The 21,218-nt window shown below is 40.5% G+C and overlaps 1 protein-coding gene across 1 annotated transcript in view; it reads left to right on the forward strand.

Annotated features, from left to right (window-relative positions):
* GALNTL6 (polypeptide N-acetylgalactosaminyltransferase like 6) overlaps positions 1–21,218 on the forward strand; it is a 1,246,993-nt gene that overhangs the window by 1,008,274 nt on the left and 217,501 nt on the right. The window contains exon 7 of the mRNA XM_002709470.5: positions 2,013–2,196. Coding sequence (XP_002709516.1) covers positions 2,013–2,196 — 184 coding nt within the window. The remainder of the gene's footprint in view (positions 1–2,012; positions 2,197–21,218) is intronic.

Genomic DNA, 21,218 nt, shown 5'->3' on the forward strand with positions numbered 1-21,218 from the left:
ACTCACTCTCTTTGGGTCACCTTGGGACTCTTGTTGGTCAAACAACTTGTAAATCAACCTGATTCTGGATTTGATTGAAGAAAGTCACTGAAACCTTAATGCTAAGATACCTGTAGAGGTGATAGAAATGTTTCAGGCAAAGCAACAATGGTCCTCTCTGTCAAGGACATCTCTGCAAAGACACCATTTAGATAAAGATTAAAACCCATTATAAGGCTTGCTCAGGTGAAAATCCGAGCCCTTGGTGCAGATTAACTTGAAATAGTGCTGCGTTTCTGAGTCTGTTAATTACCTGAAATCAGATACAGGGAACCTCTGGGCTCTCAGGTTTATTGGGTTCAGGCCATCTAAAATCACAACACTTTTCTAGGCCCCAACATTCTGCACTCCTCCTGTCCCGTTTTATTTTCTTTTCATATCATGTATCACCTCCTAAAACACCACATTTAATTATTTATTAGTTTACCATCATTGCTCCAGTCCCGAAGTTAGGAGTTCTTGTGGTATAATTCATTGTTCTTACCATCCAGAAAAGTGACTAACACAATATTTTCTGTTAAATAAATAATTATTGGGATATGAAAGAATGAATGAATGAATGAGAGAATAGGTATGTAGATCTAGAGGGGAGGTCTTCTATTGGATTCTATAGTTTCTACACACTGTTTTATCAGTGCCATTACATAATGTTGCTTGTCATTATGGCCAATAAAACATTACACTTCCTGTTCTATGCTTAGGAGAAATTTGTGAAACAACTGTATAGTTTCCTAACTGTAAGAATTTTATCCTTGACAGTTTTCTTCACTCCTGGATATCTGGGGAAAATATGATATGGAAATAGCCACTTCTAAGTGGGCTATCCATTATTCTTTCATTTAATGGTACACACCACATCCAAAGATTTTCCAAATAAAAAGAGAGCAAACGTTCATATCCAACATTCTGTCTATCAGACAGAATTGGTTTGTTATAATAAATATTGATTAAATACACATTCTCAGGAAGAAAGATACTTTTCTAGGTGAACCAAAGTAGCAAATGCCAGTTCCATGTGCTGGCTCTTAATGCCATCACAATAATAATACTAAGAAAGGAAGGTACTAGAAGCAAAAGAAAAAAATCACTTTGTGAAACTCTATGCACCAGAAAGGACAGTTTTTGACTGGACTTTAAGCAGGTGCCACATCCTGGTAATTCTGAAAAGTTGAGTGACCCTTGACAAGTTAATTTACTAATTAAATTCTCTAGGCTCAATTCCCTAATACATAAATTGGGAATCAAAATAACAGCCACCTTATAGGATTGCTAGGACTATTTGAAATAGTATAAGTCATTTAGTGGTTAATCAAGAACATAGTATTAGCAGGAGTTATAGTAGTGTCATACCACTTAGTACATTTTTATATAATGAAAGAAAATAAAAATGTATGGCTCAGGTAGAGTCTATTTCAAAAAACAGTGGCGAAATAGGTTTGGCAAAATCTCTGGCAAACATAAGAGCAAAGAATTTTATATAAAAGAACTATCAGCATTTAGGGGGTAACAGTCATGATGACTGTCATAAGATTAGATGATACTAAAATCATAAAGATAAATATTTACATTTTGGAACCTGCAGAAAACTGGCCAGTATTTTCTCAGCAGGCTGTAGCTGTTTGCTTGAAGAAACACAGTACTGTTTATACTCTGCACATGTTAGATACACGATAAAATGACAGATTGGGGACAGGTCAAAGCAAAAATGTGACAGAAGTAGAACTAAATGGATTTCTGCAAGTCTCTCTGGGACATAACTTTCTTAAAGGAAAATAGAACAACTCTAATTGTACCTAATCACTGTCCCATCATGTTAAGTCTGGCATTCAAACAGAGATTCCTGCAAAGTGCTCTAATGAGTCCAGGCTGCAAGCTTGTGCATGAGTGAGGATCTGTAGGCTTCTCTTTGCTAAAAAAATGATAGATGACCGAGGCAGGCATGTCATTTCCTATTTTGTGCTTTCATTTTTCAGACCAAATTGCACTAAACCACAAAACCATCGTGTGTCCCATGATCGATGTCATTGACCACAATCACTTTGGGTATGAGGCACAAGCTGGGGATGCCATGCGAGGAGCCTTCGACTGGGAAATGTACTACAAAAGAATCCCCATCCCTCCAGAGCTCCAGAGGGCAGATCCCAGCGACCCTTTTGAGTGAGTAGCAGCTGAGGGAGGGGCCAAAGGAGAGAGGGCAGGTAATTCATTCCAGGTGGGTCAGACTGAGGACCCATAAGGACAATTATCTCTAATAAAATGGAATAAAATAGGCAGCAGTAGTATGCAAAACCCCAGGGCAAGGTCAGACTTACAAAGCTGTAGAAAATTACAAACTGCATTGGATACATGGTTCACCCCTTCTCCAACTTTGCTCTAAGCTAGAGACAAGTGGTAAATAGAATAATCAGGAAAGTCTGCATCATTAACAACAAATGCATGGGGAAAGAATGAATGTTCCCTTTTTAGAGTTCTCTTCTTATTTGCAGTTCACCTTATTCTTTTTACTTGTCCCTGAAAGACTACTGAAATTATTTTATTTTCCTATTCTTGGGCATTGATACAAAATACAAACCAATATTTAAGCCTACATCCTATACTTTGTTGAGAATTGTCTGCTTATTATGGAAGTCAATGCTTCTGAGGTGCTTTCATAACTTTAACTTGGGGAACTCATTTGAAATGATATATAAAGAAGAAATAATCTTCGATAGCCCTGCCCCTAAAATAAATACAACATAAAGAATTTACAATAGTAATCTATTGATTAATTCCTATAAAACTAAGTCCTTTTCTTCAGTACAGACATAAGAATTGTATATTTTAAGAAAAATAAAAGAAATATGGCTTAGTTTAAAAATCAGAACCATTAAGGGTAAATGGCAAACTTTGACAGCCAAAGGATTGCCCAAGTCATACCCTAGTATCTGTCCCCCATACTGCACCCTTTGATCTCATTAAAACTTTTATAACTTAAAAAATATTATATAGGGGCCGGCGCTATGGCGTAGCAGGTAAAGCCACCACCTGCAGTGCTGGCATCCCATATGGGCACCAGTTCAAGTCCCGGCTGCTCCACTTCTGATCCAGCTCTCTTCTGTGGCCTGGGAAACCAGTGAAAGATGGCCCAAGTCCTTGGGCCTCTACACCCACATGGGAGACCCAGAGGAAACTCCTGGTTCCTGGCTCCTGGCTTTGGATAGGCACAGCTCTGGCTGCTGCAGCCATCTGGGGAGTGAACCAGTGGATGGAATACCCCCTCCTCTGCAGCTCTGCCTTTCAAATTAATTAATTAATTAAAAGAGAGAAAAAAACTACTGTATATTTTTCTGAGTACAAGAAAAATGTCTGTAATCACGGTTTTGCATACTCTGTAAGAATCCATTTTAAATACATTAAGATCAATATTATCTTTTTTAAGATTTATTTATGTATTTGAAAGTCAGCATTCCACAGAGAGACAGATCTTCCATCCACTAGTTCACTCCCCAGATGACCTCAATGGCCGGGGCTGTTCCAGGCCAAAGCCGGCATCCAGGAGCTTCTTCTGGGTCCCCTACGTGTGTGGCAGGAGCCCAAGTACTTAGGCCATTTTCAGCTGCTTTCCCAGGACAGCAGCAGGGGTTTGGATTGGAAGTAAAGCAGCTGTGACAAGAACTAGTACCTGTATCATATGCTGGCATCACAGGCAGTGACTTTACCCTATATGCCACAACACTAGCCCCAAATATTATCTCTCCATTATAATATGGGTCATGAAATTTTGCTGTAGAGAAGCCTACTGGGTACAAAAACCACTTCTGCGGCACCAACACTTTAAGTTATGGTAAACATTTCATAATTACCAGGAAAATGTTTCCTCCAGTTCTAGGATTACCTGGTGATCAACCTAATAAAATGGCAGAGAAGTCACTTCTATAAAACTGGACACCCTCAATACACATCCAGAGCTTCTGGCATCTGGGATCTTAGAAACCTCTCAAACTATTGGAGAGACATTGAAAACAAATCAGAAGAAACTTTATTACATGCTGCAAATGCCTAAGCCAAAATTTCATGAATGTATGAATTTGCTAGGAAAGATTTTGGTGACCTTAGTAAGTAATATGCACTTGAAACAGACCAAGCTGAGTGATGCTCTTTGGATGTCCCTGATGGCAAACATAGAAGATCTTGGCAAAGGGGCATAAGGTGAGATAAAGTGTAAGTGTACAATCTAGTATTATCCATGTCAGTTTAATTTAGCCATCCCACAATGTACTTATCTTTCAACACTAGTATTGTGCATCACAAATATATAAAGTCTGCTTTTATCCAAACAGGAGAAAATAAAAAAAAAAAAACTACTTTAAGTACTAAAACAAACAAACAAAGTGGGGCGGGGGAGATCCAAAATGACCCTGAACACAATAGAACTGTTATTTGATGGAGGCTGACAACAGAATAAGCAAGCTTCAGTTCCTACTCTGAGGTTACCACATTTGCAGGGCTGGAATTCATCAATGATACCGTTCAAAATACTCCAATAGTGACTGATTAAAATGACCTTTTATGTTACTTCCACTGTGACAGTAGAGTGGAGCTTCTGCTTTCTGAAACAGTGAGATCAAAATGCTACCAAAGGAACCTCCAGTGGTAAAAAATACAAAAATAGTCTTAATGCTTGCATTGACAATGGAAATTTTGTTCTGCAGACCCTGGCTGTGGCTAGCCTAAGGTCAAGCACCCTGCTTAACCCCAGAGCTTGCAGAATCCGTAACTTTCAGAATTAGAATACCTCTTCTTCCTTGTCACCTACTTAGGCATTGCTTTCCCATCAAAAACTTCATTTGTCTACTGAATATTACAGTTTTTCTGCTTTAAATCCTTTTGATTCTTAGAAATGTGGACACTTCAGCCTTTTGTAATAAATGTAACTTCCGGGAGGTGTCCACTTTGATCTTAAATACTGCATTTGCCTTTCTGGTAATAAAAGAGTAGTAATCCAAGCAGCTCTGAACAGTATATGAGTACAAAGCAATTCTGTTATCACACCTGAAAGTACTCATAAACAGACACGCTTTAGGCTAAAACTTACTTCTTTAGATGTAAAGCTTCAAGATACACAGAAAAAATACAGTCTGTCTATATATCTTTCTCATAGTCTTTCATGTTTTAAGACATTTCTGTCAGAGTGTGTGGTTTTCTGTGGGAAGAGGGGGAAAGGAGGCCAAAAAGACTAGAAGGAAATTAGAGAGAAATATTTAAATGTATTGCAAACCCAAAACTTTTCAATACTAAAGCCAAAAGTTTAATTTCCAGCAGAAACAATGTTCTCAAGTGGACTAGATATCTACATTTCCCAAGCATATTCTCCAAATTCCACTTAGTTACTAACTCAACAATTCTCATTAACGATCCACTGTTCTAGGCACTTTGAGGACAGTGAACAAAACAAAGGAGTTTGCATTTTAGCCTGGTGGGATGGATACCCCACCAGGATACCCAAGGTGGGGAGGGGGGTGTCCTGTAGTCCTCTTCACTTCACAAACTGTGGCTCTGAGGGGGAAGAGCGTGGGGGGTGGGCAAAGCAGTGACCTTGACTACCAACAGTCTGCCCTTCCTGCGTTTTTCAAAGTAGAGGTAGAAGCTCATTTTCTAAGTTAAGTCCAAGTGACCACTGATGCCCACTAATTATTGTGCTGTTATGTGATGCTCTCGGGAGCTGCAGTGCTACAGGGGTTGGCTGCCCAAGCTATACCCAGTCCAGGACCATGATGCTTGTTGCCAGCTGTGATTTCCCACAAACTCCAGAGTGCTCATAATCCGCTGCCTGGGTTGCCCAGGGCACATTAGGCAGCCACACTATCTGAACTGTTTAAGTTGTTTCAGATTCAGTGCTACACATAAATTCTGTCTCCTTCAAGTAGATGTGTCACCAATTTTTCCTAAAGCAGGACACAGCTTCAGTGTGCCAAGAGACAGTGTTTTAACTTTGTGTTTCAGCTACCTGGCCTTGCTCTAAGACTGAAAAAATGCTTGGGCTATTTCTGCATCCTTCATAATGAAGCTCTTCTGGAATCCAATTCCTCAGAGAGCTCAAGTCAAACTTTTTAACAGAAAGACTTTGATAGCCTGAAGACTTTTAAAAAAAGCAGTGAGGGGCCTGTACTGTGATGCAGTGGGTTAAAGGCCCAGCCTGCAGGGCCAGTATCCCATAGGGGCACTGGCTGGAGTCCCCGCTGCTCCACTTCTGATCCAGCTCCCTGCTAATGTGCCTGGGAAAGCAGCTGAGGATGACCCAGGTGCTTGGGCCTCTGCACCCACTTGGGAGACCTGGAAGAAGCTCGTGGCTCCTGGCTTCAGATCGGCTTAGCTCTGGCCGTTGTGGCCATTTGCGGAGTGAACCAGCTGATGGAAGACTTGCTTCATCCAACAGTGAAGTCTGGAGCAATGGCTGACGGGCCCAGACGGGCACTGAGCCAAGCGAGCTAGAAATTCTTCACTTCCCACCAGGCTCCCAAGACCACGGAGGGAAGATGTGCTGTACAGTCGAACTGCATGCACCCCATTCCCCAACACATTTGTGCAGTTTTAGAAGAACCTTTTTAGTAACTGAGAGAGCACATGGGGTGAGTTAGTCACGCTGCGCAGGGTCCAGCCCAGAGACCGTCAGCGCGGTCAGCTGCCTCCTAGGTTGCGCAGTATTACCTGTGGCCAGCACTAAGGCCGGGATACCGTGAAAGCGCACTGGGCCCCGGCTGCGGCCGCTCTCGCATGCCACCATTCTGCACGGATAGTGGACATTCACACAGGTCTCACAGGTGCCGAGCGGGGGCGTCATCATCAGCCCGAAGTCCAGGGCTAAGCGTCCCAGAGCCAGCATGGCAAGGCGGCACATGGAGCTGTGGCCCTCGTCATGCAGGAACAGGACGCCCAGGTGTGTGTTCTGCACCTCCCTCAGTGTCAAGTCTGCCCCATACATGTCCCGGTGGCCCCGTGGCTCACCACACGTGGTAAGGTGCTGGCACAGGTAGCTCTCCCTGGCCTGCACCGCGGGGCCGACCACCTCCGGACACCAGGCCAGCACCAAGCGCAGGGTCTCGCTGCCTGTGTGCATGTGCACCACCGGCAGCACCGAAGTCCCCTGGTCGGGTGGGGGTAAGCGAGGCACTGCCAGCGCGCTCTCAGTTGTCGGCACTCGGGAACGCGACCATGGCTCAGCAACACTAGCTGCAAGCACCCGATGGCTGGAAAACAGCGAGACACGTGACAGCCTCAGGGGGCGGGGCTGAGATCAGGAAGCGGGTGGGGCGCTGTGGCGTGGTCACCAGGTTAGGGGAGGCGGAGCCACCGAGGCTGCTGTGGCCCAGGTGTCCGGGCGTCTCAACCCTGTCGGCTGACCCGGAACCTCTCCCAGGAAGCCTGAAGGCGGCCTGTAGGTAAGTGGGCGCAGAGGGTCTGAAAAGTGCTTGTCTTCGCGTGCTCGCCCCTTGCCGGGGTTGGAGTTGTCTCTGCTCCTGACGGGTTGGCCGTCTACGGGAAATGGGCTGTGTGCGGGCCAGGGAGGCCGAGCCTTTTGTGGTTGTCCTGTGGGAAATGTCTCCTCAATCGCGTTGTTTCCTGTGGAGGAACTGTGTCCCGAGCACTGACTCCAAGGCGTGGGCGTTCGTGGGTACAAATTGGAAAGGCCGCAGAAGCTGGTGGCTGCATAATTGACTACTGTCAGCCTCAGCCCCAGATGCGGGTTTATGAGGTTCCTTGAAGAGCGGCAAGTGCCTTAAAATCGTAGCTGTTCTTCCCTAAGGGAGAGAAAGCGAACTCTTGGAGCCAGGGTTTTGTTCGGTAGATGATGAGCTGTTGCTTTGTTTAGTGTACTGGTTTTCAGACCTTGGATTTTGAGAGACTTTGGGCTATTTATGTTCAGATACATCAGAAGGTTCTCTGAAACTGGAATTAGATAAGTTTATTTTGGTGCAAAAACATTTGAAACCTCGTTTATTTCCCCCACAATGCACATTTTCTGTGAATTTTTTGAAGGCCCCTCATATTTAGTAAGCATCTTGTACATGTGAAGTTCGTAGGAAGTCTGAAACAGTTCATTCTCATGCCTGAGCCAGGCTCTCAGAAGGCAGGCTGGGGGCCATGTGCAAGAGTCTGTAGGCCAGATGCGCGGAGGAGCCACTCAGGCAGTGACAGCGGCAAAAACAGGCGGCATGGAGGCGCGCCGGAGAGCAGCCCAAAACTTTATGCAGCATATATGCAAAGACTGTCTTTCTGTAGCAAGTTTATCGATGTTTCAGAGTGACGAGATCTGAATTCTCTTATTTATTTTGTCATTATTTAAGTTTACAGTGACCATGAACCATAGTTGTTTTTCTTTTTTCTTTTTCCTTTTTTTGACAGGCAGAGTTAGAGAGAGAAAAAGAAAGGTCTTCCTTTTCCTTTGGTTCACCCCCCAAATGACCACGGTGGGCACACTGCGCTGATCCGAAGCCAGGAGCCAGGTGCTTCCTCCTGGTCTCCCATGCGGGTGCAGGGCCCAAGCACTTGGGCCATCCTCCACTGCCCTCCCGGGCCACAGCAGAGAGCTGGACTGGAAGAGGAGCAACCGGGACAGAATCTGGCGCCGCAATTGGGACTAGAACCCCGGGTGCTGGCTCCACAGATGGAGGATTAGCCAAGTGAGCTGCGGTGCCGGCCGTAGTTGTTTTTCAGTTTGAAAATCCTGTTAAATCCTATGAACATATTTAATTATTATGGCACTGTACTGAATTAAGTTGAAAATTTCAGAATATTACACTACTGCATAAATGCTGTTTGTCACATATTGTATTTCAGTTATGCATATATGATTCTCTGGTGATATAAATTGTATTTCTTAATATAGTTTACAAGATGAAAAGAGCTCAAAATCTACGAGCTCCTCAAACTGAGAATCAAGATATGAGTAATATGACTACAAAAAGAAAACTCATAGATAACTTTGAACACTATGAAAATATTTACTCTTAATCTTGAATCTATTTTTAGACAAAACGCTATTAGAATATGAGATGAAATGCAAAATATATGGTTGGAATTGTTATATGGCAGTCATAACTGATTGCATTGGACTGGATGCTTTTGAGAAAACTTTTTTTCTTCTGATTACAGAAAAACAAAATGTTCCCCTTTGCTGGTGGCTTTTATCATGATGTAATGCTCTTAGGAAATTCTTGTTCATTTTGAGAATAGAGCACTTGGAAACATTTGCCTTTTCTGTGCTACAAAACATAGTATGCTGTATTAGATGTGATGACAAGGAGTGGAGATGTTTTCTGATCACTGACTGACTTCTTTAACCTTAGTTCAGTATCTAAAAGTTTAGAATGAACCAGAACAAATTATCTTTCTCAACTTCCCTGTCAATCAATGCAAGTAACTGCTAGATGACGTCCCAGACCAGTGAGCAGCCTCTGTATAAACTCACCATACAGTAAATTTGCTAACTGAAAAAAACAACTAGTTCCTCCATTAGTCTGATTGACTGCAACCTTTTTGCTTTTATTAAGAAAATTCTGCCTTTCCCATCTCAAATTTGTCTTTGTTGAGGAACCAGTAATGTCTACTTCTTCTTTAACCACAGAGCAGTTGAAAAATCTGAAAACAGCTGCCATACTATCCCGTACTGGTAAAAAGGAAGCTGTTGTTTTTCTTTTCCAAGCTAAGTATTTTCAGTTCCATTACCATGTTTGCTAGGTCCTTCAGAATTCTGTAAAAGTTCATCCTCACTGATATAACTGTTCAGTATATGTAAATTCACTCAATTACCGCAATCTCACCCACATTTCTGCAACTTGTCCACAATGATAACATGAAATGTTCCATTTGTTAGACAAGTCTTCAAGCCCAAATAAATGACTACCAATCAAAAACATGAGTTAATTTGTAGGGAATCTTCACTGGTTCCTGGAGTCCATGCTTCTTTTTCCTAATTATTTACAATCATTCAATCCATTCAGTTTGACAAGTTTGCTGTATTTTCAGAATCTACCTCTATCCTGGAGAAATTATTTTTGCACTGCCAGTCTTCCTCAGATTTCCAAAAGTCCTCAAAGTTTTCTAAAACTTAGATTTCAATCATTGTAGATAGAATTCTTGTACATACCCGTTAGTGAAGATTGATATTCTGTTTTCCACCTATATACAATACCAATTTCCAAATTCTAAAATGATGTGGATATCTGCACTGGGATTAAAAGTCCACACAAGCTATAAACATCTGTTTATTATCTCAGAAACCCCTGTGACCATTGACAAATCCCTTTGAATTCAGTAACTGAATATGGAATCCTTGATGAATACAAACGTCCAAAGTATTTGCTTCCTTGGTCTTAGCTTCATAATTTTCTATGATGGAAGTTTTGAAAATATAGTCCCAAAGTTTTAAAGCTTTGGTTAGAATATGCATTCAACAAACTATTCTAGAGATGAGTTTCCAAAAAGGAAATGGTACTTCATCTCTACAAACTAACCACAGGCCTTACCTAAACTTCATGTTATTCCTGAAACCCCTCAGTTTATCTGACCAAACAATCCATTTCATTAAGCCTATGTAGCAAGTAACTCAAAAATTAATGTTTATCTAATACTTCACATTATATACAATACTCCACTATGTTATCTGATTGACCCTTGTAATAATCCTTTAGGGCATGTAAAATACCTCTTCTTATTTTTCCAGTTGTGCTAATAAAAATAATGAAAACCAAATAAATTAAGTGACCATTGCTAATAAGGATTGAAATCAATATCTTCATTCATTCACTCAGATTTCAAATCTTAAATTTAATTATTAATCTCATAGGACTCAAATCAATGCCTTCTTTCATTCATTCAGCCTTTAAATCCAAAGGTTAGTCAGTAATTTTCTTTTCCTCTCCTTTGAAGAGAATCACAGGCACACATTAAGTGGAAACAGTTTTGTCAATTACTGCTTCATGGTGAGTCCATAATAGGAGCAGGGAAGGAAATAGATCACCTCATTCCTCATACTGTGTTCTTATCATTAGACCAAACTAGAGCTGATAGGTTGAAAATGTCAGCTTTCAGTTACTTACTAATGAAGGCAAATGTCAACAATGCCAACTTCTAGTCTGTTTATAACAAGATCTAATTCAATATTTGACAACTGAAAAAGGACAAGATATTTAGGGAGAAATACTGTCAAATTTCTAAATGGCATCATAATCTACAGAAGGTGAGAATAAAGGAGCAGAAATGGCTCAAGTGTCTAAAACCTGGTCAAAATATTGGATAAAAACAATCTCTTTTGAAAGCCCAAAATGAAACCCCATTTTATTAATGTAAAGTAAAATGCTATAACATAGACAGAAATAATCCAAAGAAAAATTGTTAATTACTCATCTCTCCCTCTGAAGACCCCTCCCATTTCTTGACTCAAGAGGCCTTGGTCACCCTGGGCCTCCCGTCTGCTTGGGAATCACATCAGATAAGCAGGTTCTCAGTAAGGGATTGAAACAGTCTCTTTTCTAGTGTCAGGATCTGTTCATCAGAAATGACTCTTTCTTTCCTCCAACTCTCAGTGGATATAATCTTTACCTCAACAGAATAATCCCTATTACTTCTTCCTTCATTTAGCACCAAGAATAATTTTAACAAAATTAATTCCTAAATTAGTAATCATCACAATTATTTCACTCATGCCTCCTTGCTCTTCTTTAGTTTGTTCTGGTTTCTTGAGTTCTCTGGGTTCCTGGGCTAGTTTGTTTTGTTTTGTTTTGTTTTTGACGGGCAAAATTAGACAGAGAGAGAGAGAAAAAGAAAGGTCTTCCTTTTCCGTTGGTTCACCCCCCAAATGACTGCTACGGCCGGCACGCTGTGCTGATCCGAAGCCAGGAGCCAGATGCTTCCTCCTGGTCTCCTATGCGGGTGCAGGGCCCAAGCACTTGGGCCATCCTCCACTGCCTTCCCGGGCCATAGCAGAGAGCTGGACTGGAAGAGGAGCAACCGGGACAGAATCTGGCGCCCCAACCGGGACTAGAACCTGGGATGCCGGCCCATGGGCTAGTTTTAATTTGAGATCTCCTTCTCATTTCTGATCATGTGTTTGGAATTTTTAACTCTTTTTTTTTTTTCAGCTACTGTCCTAGGGTCATTGCATTATAGGACACCTGGTATGTGTTAGACTATCTTGAAAGAAGGTAAGATTTGTTTTTCCAAGCTCAGAGAGATTTCTAGGCCTGAATACCAGTTATTCAGGACCATGATCTTAGTGAACTCTAGAACACTAGGCTTATCTCTGCACAAACCTTGCCATGACTTCTGTTCTAATTATCCCTCATTTGAATCTTTGTGATCATTTCTTCTTAAACCTTGTATTCTGATTTTCATTGTTGGCTTTACTTCACTGCTGTCAGATTAATTAATTTCTCCATAGTCAACTACAGCCTGAATTCTTCACCCCAAGCATGCTTAGGCAAGGTTAACTAGATCTCTACCCAATAGTTATCGTAAAACTGTACTATATAGGATTTAGTAATGGCCCCCATTTAGGAAGACTAGTTGAATTCACAGCTTGGATTAATGGCTGTTTTTGTTTTCTATATAACCATTATTTCAACCGTTTCCCAAACTGGTGTATTGAATCTTTCTATCTAATGTGTGAGCACTGTTTGCTCTGCCCCTTTACCTCTTTTGAAATGTAACTTGGCTCTATTAACATCTTATATGGACTGTTTTATGGGTTCTATGCTCTATGATAGAACCCTACTATATCCATATCTCCCCTGTCGTGTTCCCAGCCTTCTTTAATGAAAATCCTTGTAGTATTAAGCTAACAGAAACCCTCCAAGAGCCCAAGAAAATATTTTCACAACCTTCTTCAGGGCTGTTCAGCAATATTTCCTGTGGCATAGGTTTCTTGTATCAGGGCATGGAAGAATTAAAGAGAACCCTCATCCAGTCTCCCAAATTTCACCTTCCCTCCCAGTAGATAGAACTATAGACCTATGGCCTAGATATATTTACCTTCATTTCCTTACTTGATGCTTTCATGCTAAAATATCTGTTCCAATTCTGTTATCCTCTTTACTTCCCTTCTCAATTCAACAGTCTTATTTTTCTTTTTAATCTTTGCTAACACTGATATTAGAAGATAAACTCCATGAGGGCATATATATTTTTATTCCATTTATTCAGTGCTGCATTACTAGTTTTTAATGCCTGCACATAACAGTCATTCAACAAGTACTAACTGAATAGATGAGAAGGGGATCAACGTGGCAGATTAGGAAATGACATACTGTGCTAGACTAAGGATAAACAGTAACCAAAAAAAAAAAAAAAAGTGTAGGAAGTGCATTCTCATGGGAGACCTGGAGAGCAAACCTCATTGGAAATCCTACAGAGAAAAGGAATGGAGGAGGTTGCAGACATGCAGTATGAACATGAACAGAAGCATACTGCAGCAGCTGAGAGCCAGAGCTGGCGGCAGCCTGGAGATAGAGATGAAGCCGTACTGCAGCAATCCATGGTGATATAGCTGGAGGGGGAGTATGGTGTGAGTCTAGACCAGAGCCTTGTAGGCTAGCAGTTGTTATTGGTTGATTGTGGACCCAGTGGAAGTAGAGTGGGCACATTTATCTCACCCAACCTTCCCTACAACAGCAACAGCTACCTGGCTGAGAAAGTACAGGCACCATTTTGGGTTTGGGCAGGAGCTGTGGAAGCCTTTGTGTGCCTGCATAGCAACTGGCTGAGATAGGACACCATCTTCTCAAGTAGTACTGGTGGTAGCAGTGGGGCAAGAGCAACATTTGGCCAGTGGCTCTTGTGTACACCTGTGATCCATAGATTCTAGGGGAGGGAAAAATCCACAGTCCCACTGAATTTGAGCCTGGCTGGGAGGTGGCTGTGCAGCCACATAGGTAGGTGAAGTATTTGCAACCTCCCAGGATCAAGACACCGAGGCAGACCAGGGAACATCTGTTGACTAGACAGAGTGGCAGGGCAGAACAAAATCTCTGCACCCAGTGACTCTGGAAACTTTGTATGCCGAGACTGTAGGGATTCAGTAGTTACCCGAAAGACTGCAGGCTGTAGCTGGGGGGCCTGGGTAATCACTGGGTACAGTTCCACACACCTGAAGTTTTTTGTTTGCCATAACAGGTAATAGCAGTTGGAACTGTGCTCGCAGTGAGGATTGTACAGATCATTTGTGTGATTCATACAGTCACATGGATGAGTGTTGAACATAGTGGGTGCTAACACACAGACCTTGAGATCTATCATGCCCATCTTGGGTGTTAACATGGATACTCACCCTACCCTGAAGCACTGACCAGAGTTCCCTGGCCACACCCAACACACACCTCTTGGTACTCACTGAAAGTGCAGAGTTCACTAAGGCACAGAGGCATAGCTCAAAGATAAAAGCCATCAGAAAATTAAAAATAAAAATCAACCCACATATGCCTATAAACAAATACTCACATAAACAAATACCCACATAGGCCTATAAACAAATACTCAAAAAACAAGAATAAGAAAGACAACATGACCGAACCCCCCCCCCCAAAGGAACACAGCAATATTACAATATTAGAATGTAAAGATGTACAGATTGGGAAATGCCAGAAAAAGAATTCAAAAAATTAATCATAGGTTTATTCAAAAGTGATCAGAAGCAAATCCATGAACTAAAGAAAACCATCAATGATATGTGGAAAATTTTCCCATGAAATTGAGATTTTAAAGGGAAATCAAAATGAAATATTAGAAATGAAGAATTCAATAAATTGGGATCAGCACCATGGTGCAGTAGGTTAATCCTCCACCTGTGGTGCCGGCATCCCATATGGGCACCAGTTCTAGTCCTGGCTGCCCCTCTTCCTATCTGGCTCTCTGCTATGGCCTGAGAAAGCAGTGGAAGATGGCTCAAGTCCTTGGGCCCCTGCACCTGCATGGGAGACTGGGAAGAAGTACTGGCTCCTGGCTTCAGATTGGCGCAGCTCTGACCGTTGCGGCCATCTAGGGAGTGAACCAATGGAAGGTGGACCTCTCTCTTTGTCTCTCCCTCTCACTGTCTATAACTCTACCTTTCAAATAAATAAATAAAAATCTTTAAAAAAAAAAAGAATTCAATAGATCAAATAAAAAATGTGGTAGAAAGCCATTACAGCAGACTTGGTGAGGCAGAAGAAAGAATATCTGAACTAGAACGCAAATCTTTGGAAATCTTATGGTGAGACCAAAAAGAATAAAATAGAAAACTTAAAAACATTGTTGGAGATTTATGGGAAACTATCAAATGACCCAACATACGGACCTTAGGAGTTCCTGAAGGTGTAGAAAGAGAGAATGGGCTAGAAGGCATATTTAGTGAAGTAATCACAGAAAAGTTCCCCAATTTGGAGAAAAAAAAGGGACCTTTAGGTATAGGAAGCACATGGAACTCCTAATAGACATGACCAGAAAAGACCTTCACACTTTGTAATCAAACTTTCCACAGTAAAACTTAAGAAAAGATTCTAAGTACACTAGAGAAATGCCAGAGGATACCCAATTAGACTCACACCTGATTTCTCATCAGAAACCTTATAGCCTAGAAAGGAATGGTGAAATATAGTTCAAATCTTAAAAGAAAAAACTGTAAACCTAGAATACTATACTCTGCAAAGCTCTCATTTATGAAAGAAGACAAAATAAAGACCTTCCATAAGAAACAGAAATTGAAAGAATTTGTCACCATACATTCAGCCTTATAAAAAATGTTTAAGGATATGCCACACACACAAAGATAGCCATCATTATGAAAGTAGGTGAAGACAGAAAATCCCCCAGTAAAAGTACAACAGAAATCCAAAGTAAAGAATGGTAATATTTATGGGAAAATGGCAGAGCCAAGTCATTACTTATCAATAGTCACTTTGAATGTCAATGGCCTCAACTCTCCAGTTGAAAAATACAGACTGAATGGATTGAAAAACCAGATCGATCTATTTGCTGCCTACAAGAAATATATCTCACCAACCAAGATACATGCAGAGTGAAAGAATAGAAAAAGATATTCCATCCTAATAGAAAGCAGAGGGCAGCTGTTGCCATCCTAATATCAGACAAAATAGACTTTTTAGAAAAAGATTTATTTATTTATTTGAAAGACAGAGTTACAGAGAGAGGCAGAGACAGAGAGAGGTCCTCTATCTAATGGCTCACTCCCAAGATTGCCGCAACAGCCGGAGCTGTGCTGATCCAAAGTCAGGAGCCAGGAGCCTCCTCTGGGTCTCCTACATGGATTCAGGGTCCCAAGGACTTGGGCCATCCTCCACTGCTATCCCAGGCCACAGCTGAGAGCCAGATTGAAAGAGGAGCCTGGGACTAGAACCGGCACCCATATGGGATGCTGGCGCTTCAGGGCAGGGCTTTAAGTCACTGTGCCACAGCGCCAGCCCCAGACAAAATAGATTTTAACATAAATTCTGTTAAAAGAGATGAAGTAGGACACTATGTAATGATTAATAGATTATTCAACAGGAAGATTTGACATTAATGACTGTATACATACCCAAGTACAGGGTATCTGACTATTTAAGTAAATGTTAATTGATCTAAAGAGAGACATAGATTCCAATGCAAAAGTAATGTGGGACTTCAACACCCATCTTCAACTAGACAGAAAATCGACAAAGAAACAACAGAGCTAATCAACACTGTGGACCAAATGAACCTAACCGTTATCTATAGGAACTTTGCATTACAAAGTTGCAGAATGTACATTCTTCTCATCAGTGCATGGAACTTTCTCTAGGATAGACCATATGCTAGCCCATAAAGCAAGTACCAGCAAATTTAAAAAAAAAAATTCAAAATCATACCATGCATCTTCTCTGACTACAATGAAATGAAGCTGGAAATCAACAATTCAAGAATCTACAGATCATATGCAAAAACATGGAGACTAAACAACATGATCCTGAATGAACAGTGAGTCATAGAAGAAATCAAAAGAGAAATCATAAAATTTCTTGAACCAAATGAAGACAACAATACATCATATCAAAACTTATGGGATACAACATAAGCAGTATTGAGGGAATTTTATAGCAGCTGGTGCCTACATGAGGAAGTTGGGAAACTACCAAATAAATGAGCTATCAGTGCACCTCAAGGAGCTAGAAAAAAAAAACAAACAAACCCCAAATTAGTAGGAGGAAAGAAATAATGAAAATTAGAGAAGAAATAAACAAAATTGAAACAAAACAAAAAACAAAAGGTCACTGAAATGAAGAGCTGTTTAAAAAAAATTGATACACCATTGACCCAACTAACAAAAAAAAAATAAAACAGGCATTTTTCTAGAGAGGAAATTCAAATAGCCAACCAACACTTCAGATAATGCTCAGGATCACTAGCCATCAGGGAATTGCAAATTGAAGCCACAGTGAGGTTTTATCTAACTCTAATTAAGATGGCTTGCATACAGAAATCAACAAATGACAAAGGCTGGTGAGTATGTGGGGAAAAATGGGACCTGGTCCACTGTTGGTGGGAATGTAAACTGGTGCAGCCACTGTAGAAGACAATATGGAGATACATCAGAAATCTAAATATAGACTTACTGTACAATCCAGCCATCCCATTCCTGGGAATTTACCAAAACCAAGAGAAATCAGCATTTGGAAGAGTGATCTATACCCTCATGTTCATTGCAGCACAGTCCACAATAGCTAAGGTATGGAATCAACCCAGATGTCCATCAACTGTTGACTGGATAAAGAAATTATGGTATATATACACTATGGAGTACTACTCAGCTGTAAAAAAAAAAAAAGAAAAAGAAAAAGAAATCTTGTCTTTTGCAACAAGATGGACACAATTGGAAACTTCTATAAGCCAATCCCCAAAATACAAATATTTTGTTTTCCCTGATCTGAGGTAATAGAGTACCTGAAATGTAATGTATTGGAGTAAAAAAATAGACATTTTGAGATTCAATGATTTTTCACAGCCCTTGTCTCTTCCATAGAGGAACAGTGGTGTTTTGTTTTGTCTTTCTCTTCATACTATTTGTTGAACTCTTTATTTAGTATAGGGTTAACTGTATGATCATTAAGTAAACTGAAAATACATCTTTATAAAAACTAAGTTGAGAATATGAGAGGAAGGAGGAGAAATGGTTGGAGCATGAGAAGAAGGTAGGGGGGGCAGGGGGAGTGTCACTATGTTCTGGAATCTGTATATATGAAATACATGAAACTTAAATTAATTTTTTTTAAAAAAACGAAAGTAGAAGAAAAATTTCAATAAATATTGGATGAGATAAATATTAAAGAGGGGAAGATGAATATTTTTCAGAAAAGAATATAAGGCAAATGTTGTGGCAGTACTGAGTACAATATTTGTACGGTGTTGTCTATAAACCAAGATGAATAAAGAATAGATTTTTGTGGGTTATAGGGGAAGATATAAAATAAAGAAGACAATAGAAGGCGTTTATCTGTGTGTACAAGGAATAAAATGACAGAGGAAAAGCAGAACAGCCTTCCTGGAGGCATTTACATTTTGAATGACAAAGTCATTTTTAAAACTACAATCTGGGAGAAAACATCTTTAACAAGGGGATTTGCTGTTACTAAGTACTGTCGTGTGGATATGGTTTGACAGTATCCCCCAAATGTTCATGTGCTGGGAGCTTGGTTCACAATGTAACAGTATTAAGAGATGATAAAGTTTTAACAACTAGGGGCCTTATAGAAGGTGATTAGGTCATTGGGACATCACCCACTGAATTGAGTAATGTAGTTATCCTAATACCAGGTTAGTTCTCATAAAAGTTGTTTTCTGTAAAGCAAGGCCAGCCGCCTACCTGGCTCTTCTACATGCTGTGTTTTTCTGTCATTTTGTAATGCAGCTAAAGGGACCCCTCCCAGATGCATACACTATGCTGTTAGGACTTTACAGGCACCAAAATTATAAGTCAAATAAATTTCTTTCCTTTGCATTATCCAGAATCAGATATTTTGTTACAGCATTATAAACCTAATACAGTGAGGTGATAGTGTTGATCTTTCAGTTCTGTCTGTTTTTAACACCAGGATGCTGTGACTCTAGGGCTTCCTAGAATATAGACAACAACTACAACCTAAGCAGGTGGGAGCAAGGGACTCTGAGGGAATTGTCCAAAAATCAGTCCATGCTCAATGGCAAGGGCCAGTGGGCTTGGTAAAGACTGCATAACTGGAGACTAACACACAGATCTTAAAGTCTAGTTAAGTCTAGTTAAGAAAATGTGGCCTTGGAGCATAGCCGGTTGTGGCACAGCAGATTAAGCTGTCACCTGAGAGGCTGGCATCTCCTATGAGCTCCAGTTCAAGTTCCAGCTACTTCACTTCTGATCCAGCTTCCTGCTAATGCACCTAAGAAAGCATCTGAAAATGAGCCAAGCATGTAGGCACACACAAATGATACCAGGATGGAATTCCTGGCTCCTGGCTTTGACCTGGCCATTGTGGCCATTTGGGGAATGAAGCAGCAGAGAGAATAATTCTCTCTCTCTGTCTTTCTCTCGCTCTCTTTCTGTCACTGCCCTTCAAATAAAGTAAATATTGATTTAAAAAAAAAAAAGAAAACATGGCCTTATATTTGATATTCCAGTAAAGCCTAAAGTGTTTATATTGGAAAAAAATGATGAAAACTAGAATATGCATGCGGTTCAACCAGCAGTGGTCTGATGGTATAGAACTGATGCTGAATCTGAGCAAAGAATCAGAGAGCAGAAAAGTTCGTAACTTGACCTTAAGGCAGAACAGTTGGCAATCCTGAGCCTCTAGTCCTGAATTATTCTAATAGCATCACTGTATTATTCTGCCACAGAAATAGAATACACTTGCCTGCCAAAACAGCCTGGCAGTTGGGTTCTTTATGTCAAAACACACACACACATATTCACACACTCACACACTCAGAGAGGATTTCAGAGTTTGTGGAAAATGGAATTTTTTTTTTGGGGAAAGTGTTTGGTATAGTGGTTAAGACTGGATTTACAATATCACATCCCATTTAGGAGTGCCTATTTTTAAGTCTTAGCTTTGCTCTCAGTTCTAGCTTCCTACTAAAATGCAGCACCGTGGGAAGCAGTGGTGATTGCTCAAGTACGTGGGTCACTGTTACCCATGTGGGAAACCTGGATTGAGTTCCTAGTTCCTGGTTTCATCCTGGCCCATCTCAGCTATTGCAGGCATTTGGAGAATGGAAGAATGGTGGGAGATTGTGTGCACATGTTTGTGTGTATATCCCTGTATCTTTTAAATAAAATATTTTTTTAAAGTAACTTTATTTTGTTACAAAAATTTTGAAATTCATGCCTACAGGAGTCTTCAAAAAGTTCATGGAAATTGCATATTTATAAAAATTATGCTTGGATGTCAAAATTTTTTGCACCAAAGAGACCTTATCTTTTAATTTCATTTCCCGTAAACATTTTGATGTGCCTATGAGTATGTGTGTGTATATAATCTGACACCAGATTTATTCATATATATTTGTATATTTGAGTATATTTGCAAGTAAATCACTTCGAATTATAGATGCTCCTCTCATAGTGGTGTTACACCCTGATAAACCCATAGCACATTGAAGATATCCTTAAATCAGAAGTGTTATTAATGTATTTAACCTATCACACATTCTAGCTTAGCAGCACAGTGACTATTTTGCATCAGTTGCTTATTGTCATCGTTACAGAGCTATCTGGGAGCAGTTACTATAGCCACTGTCTAGTATACCAGGAGTGTCTTACCACATATTGGTTGTCCAGGATAGATCAAAACTCAAAGTATGATTTCTACTAAATGCATACCACTTTTGCATCATCATAAGTTGAAAAAAATCATGAAATGGAACCATGATAAATTTGGGACCATCTGTATTTTCTAAAGTGGACATGTATGAATAATAGAAGCAAGAAAACAACAAAACCAGGTTTTGATTCTACCTGACGTGTTTGGTTGGGATCGTGTGTGGAAGTAGATGAGGTTGTTCTTAGAGACAGTGATGTATGGAACCAGAAAAAGACTTCAGAAATGAGGCAATATCCTGTATTGAGCCTCTGACAAAGTTAGAACAAAAATTAAGTAGTCATACCACACTCCCTTTGACATAAATGAGTGGTGTTAGGAAAGTAATATATTTTTATTAGC

This window comes from Oryctolagus cuniculus, chromosome 2, assembly GCF_051225735.1.
Source record: "Oryctolagus cuniculus isolate XC-2025 breed Fujian yellow rabbit chromosome 2, ASM5122573v1, whole genome shotgun sequence".
In the NCBI taxonomy this organism is placed as follows: Eukaryota; Metazoa; Chordata; class Mammalia; order Lagomorpha; family Leporidae; genus Oryctolagus; species Oryctolagus cuniculus.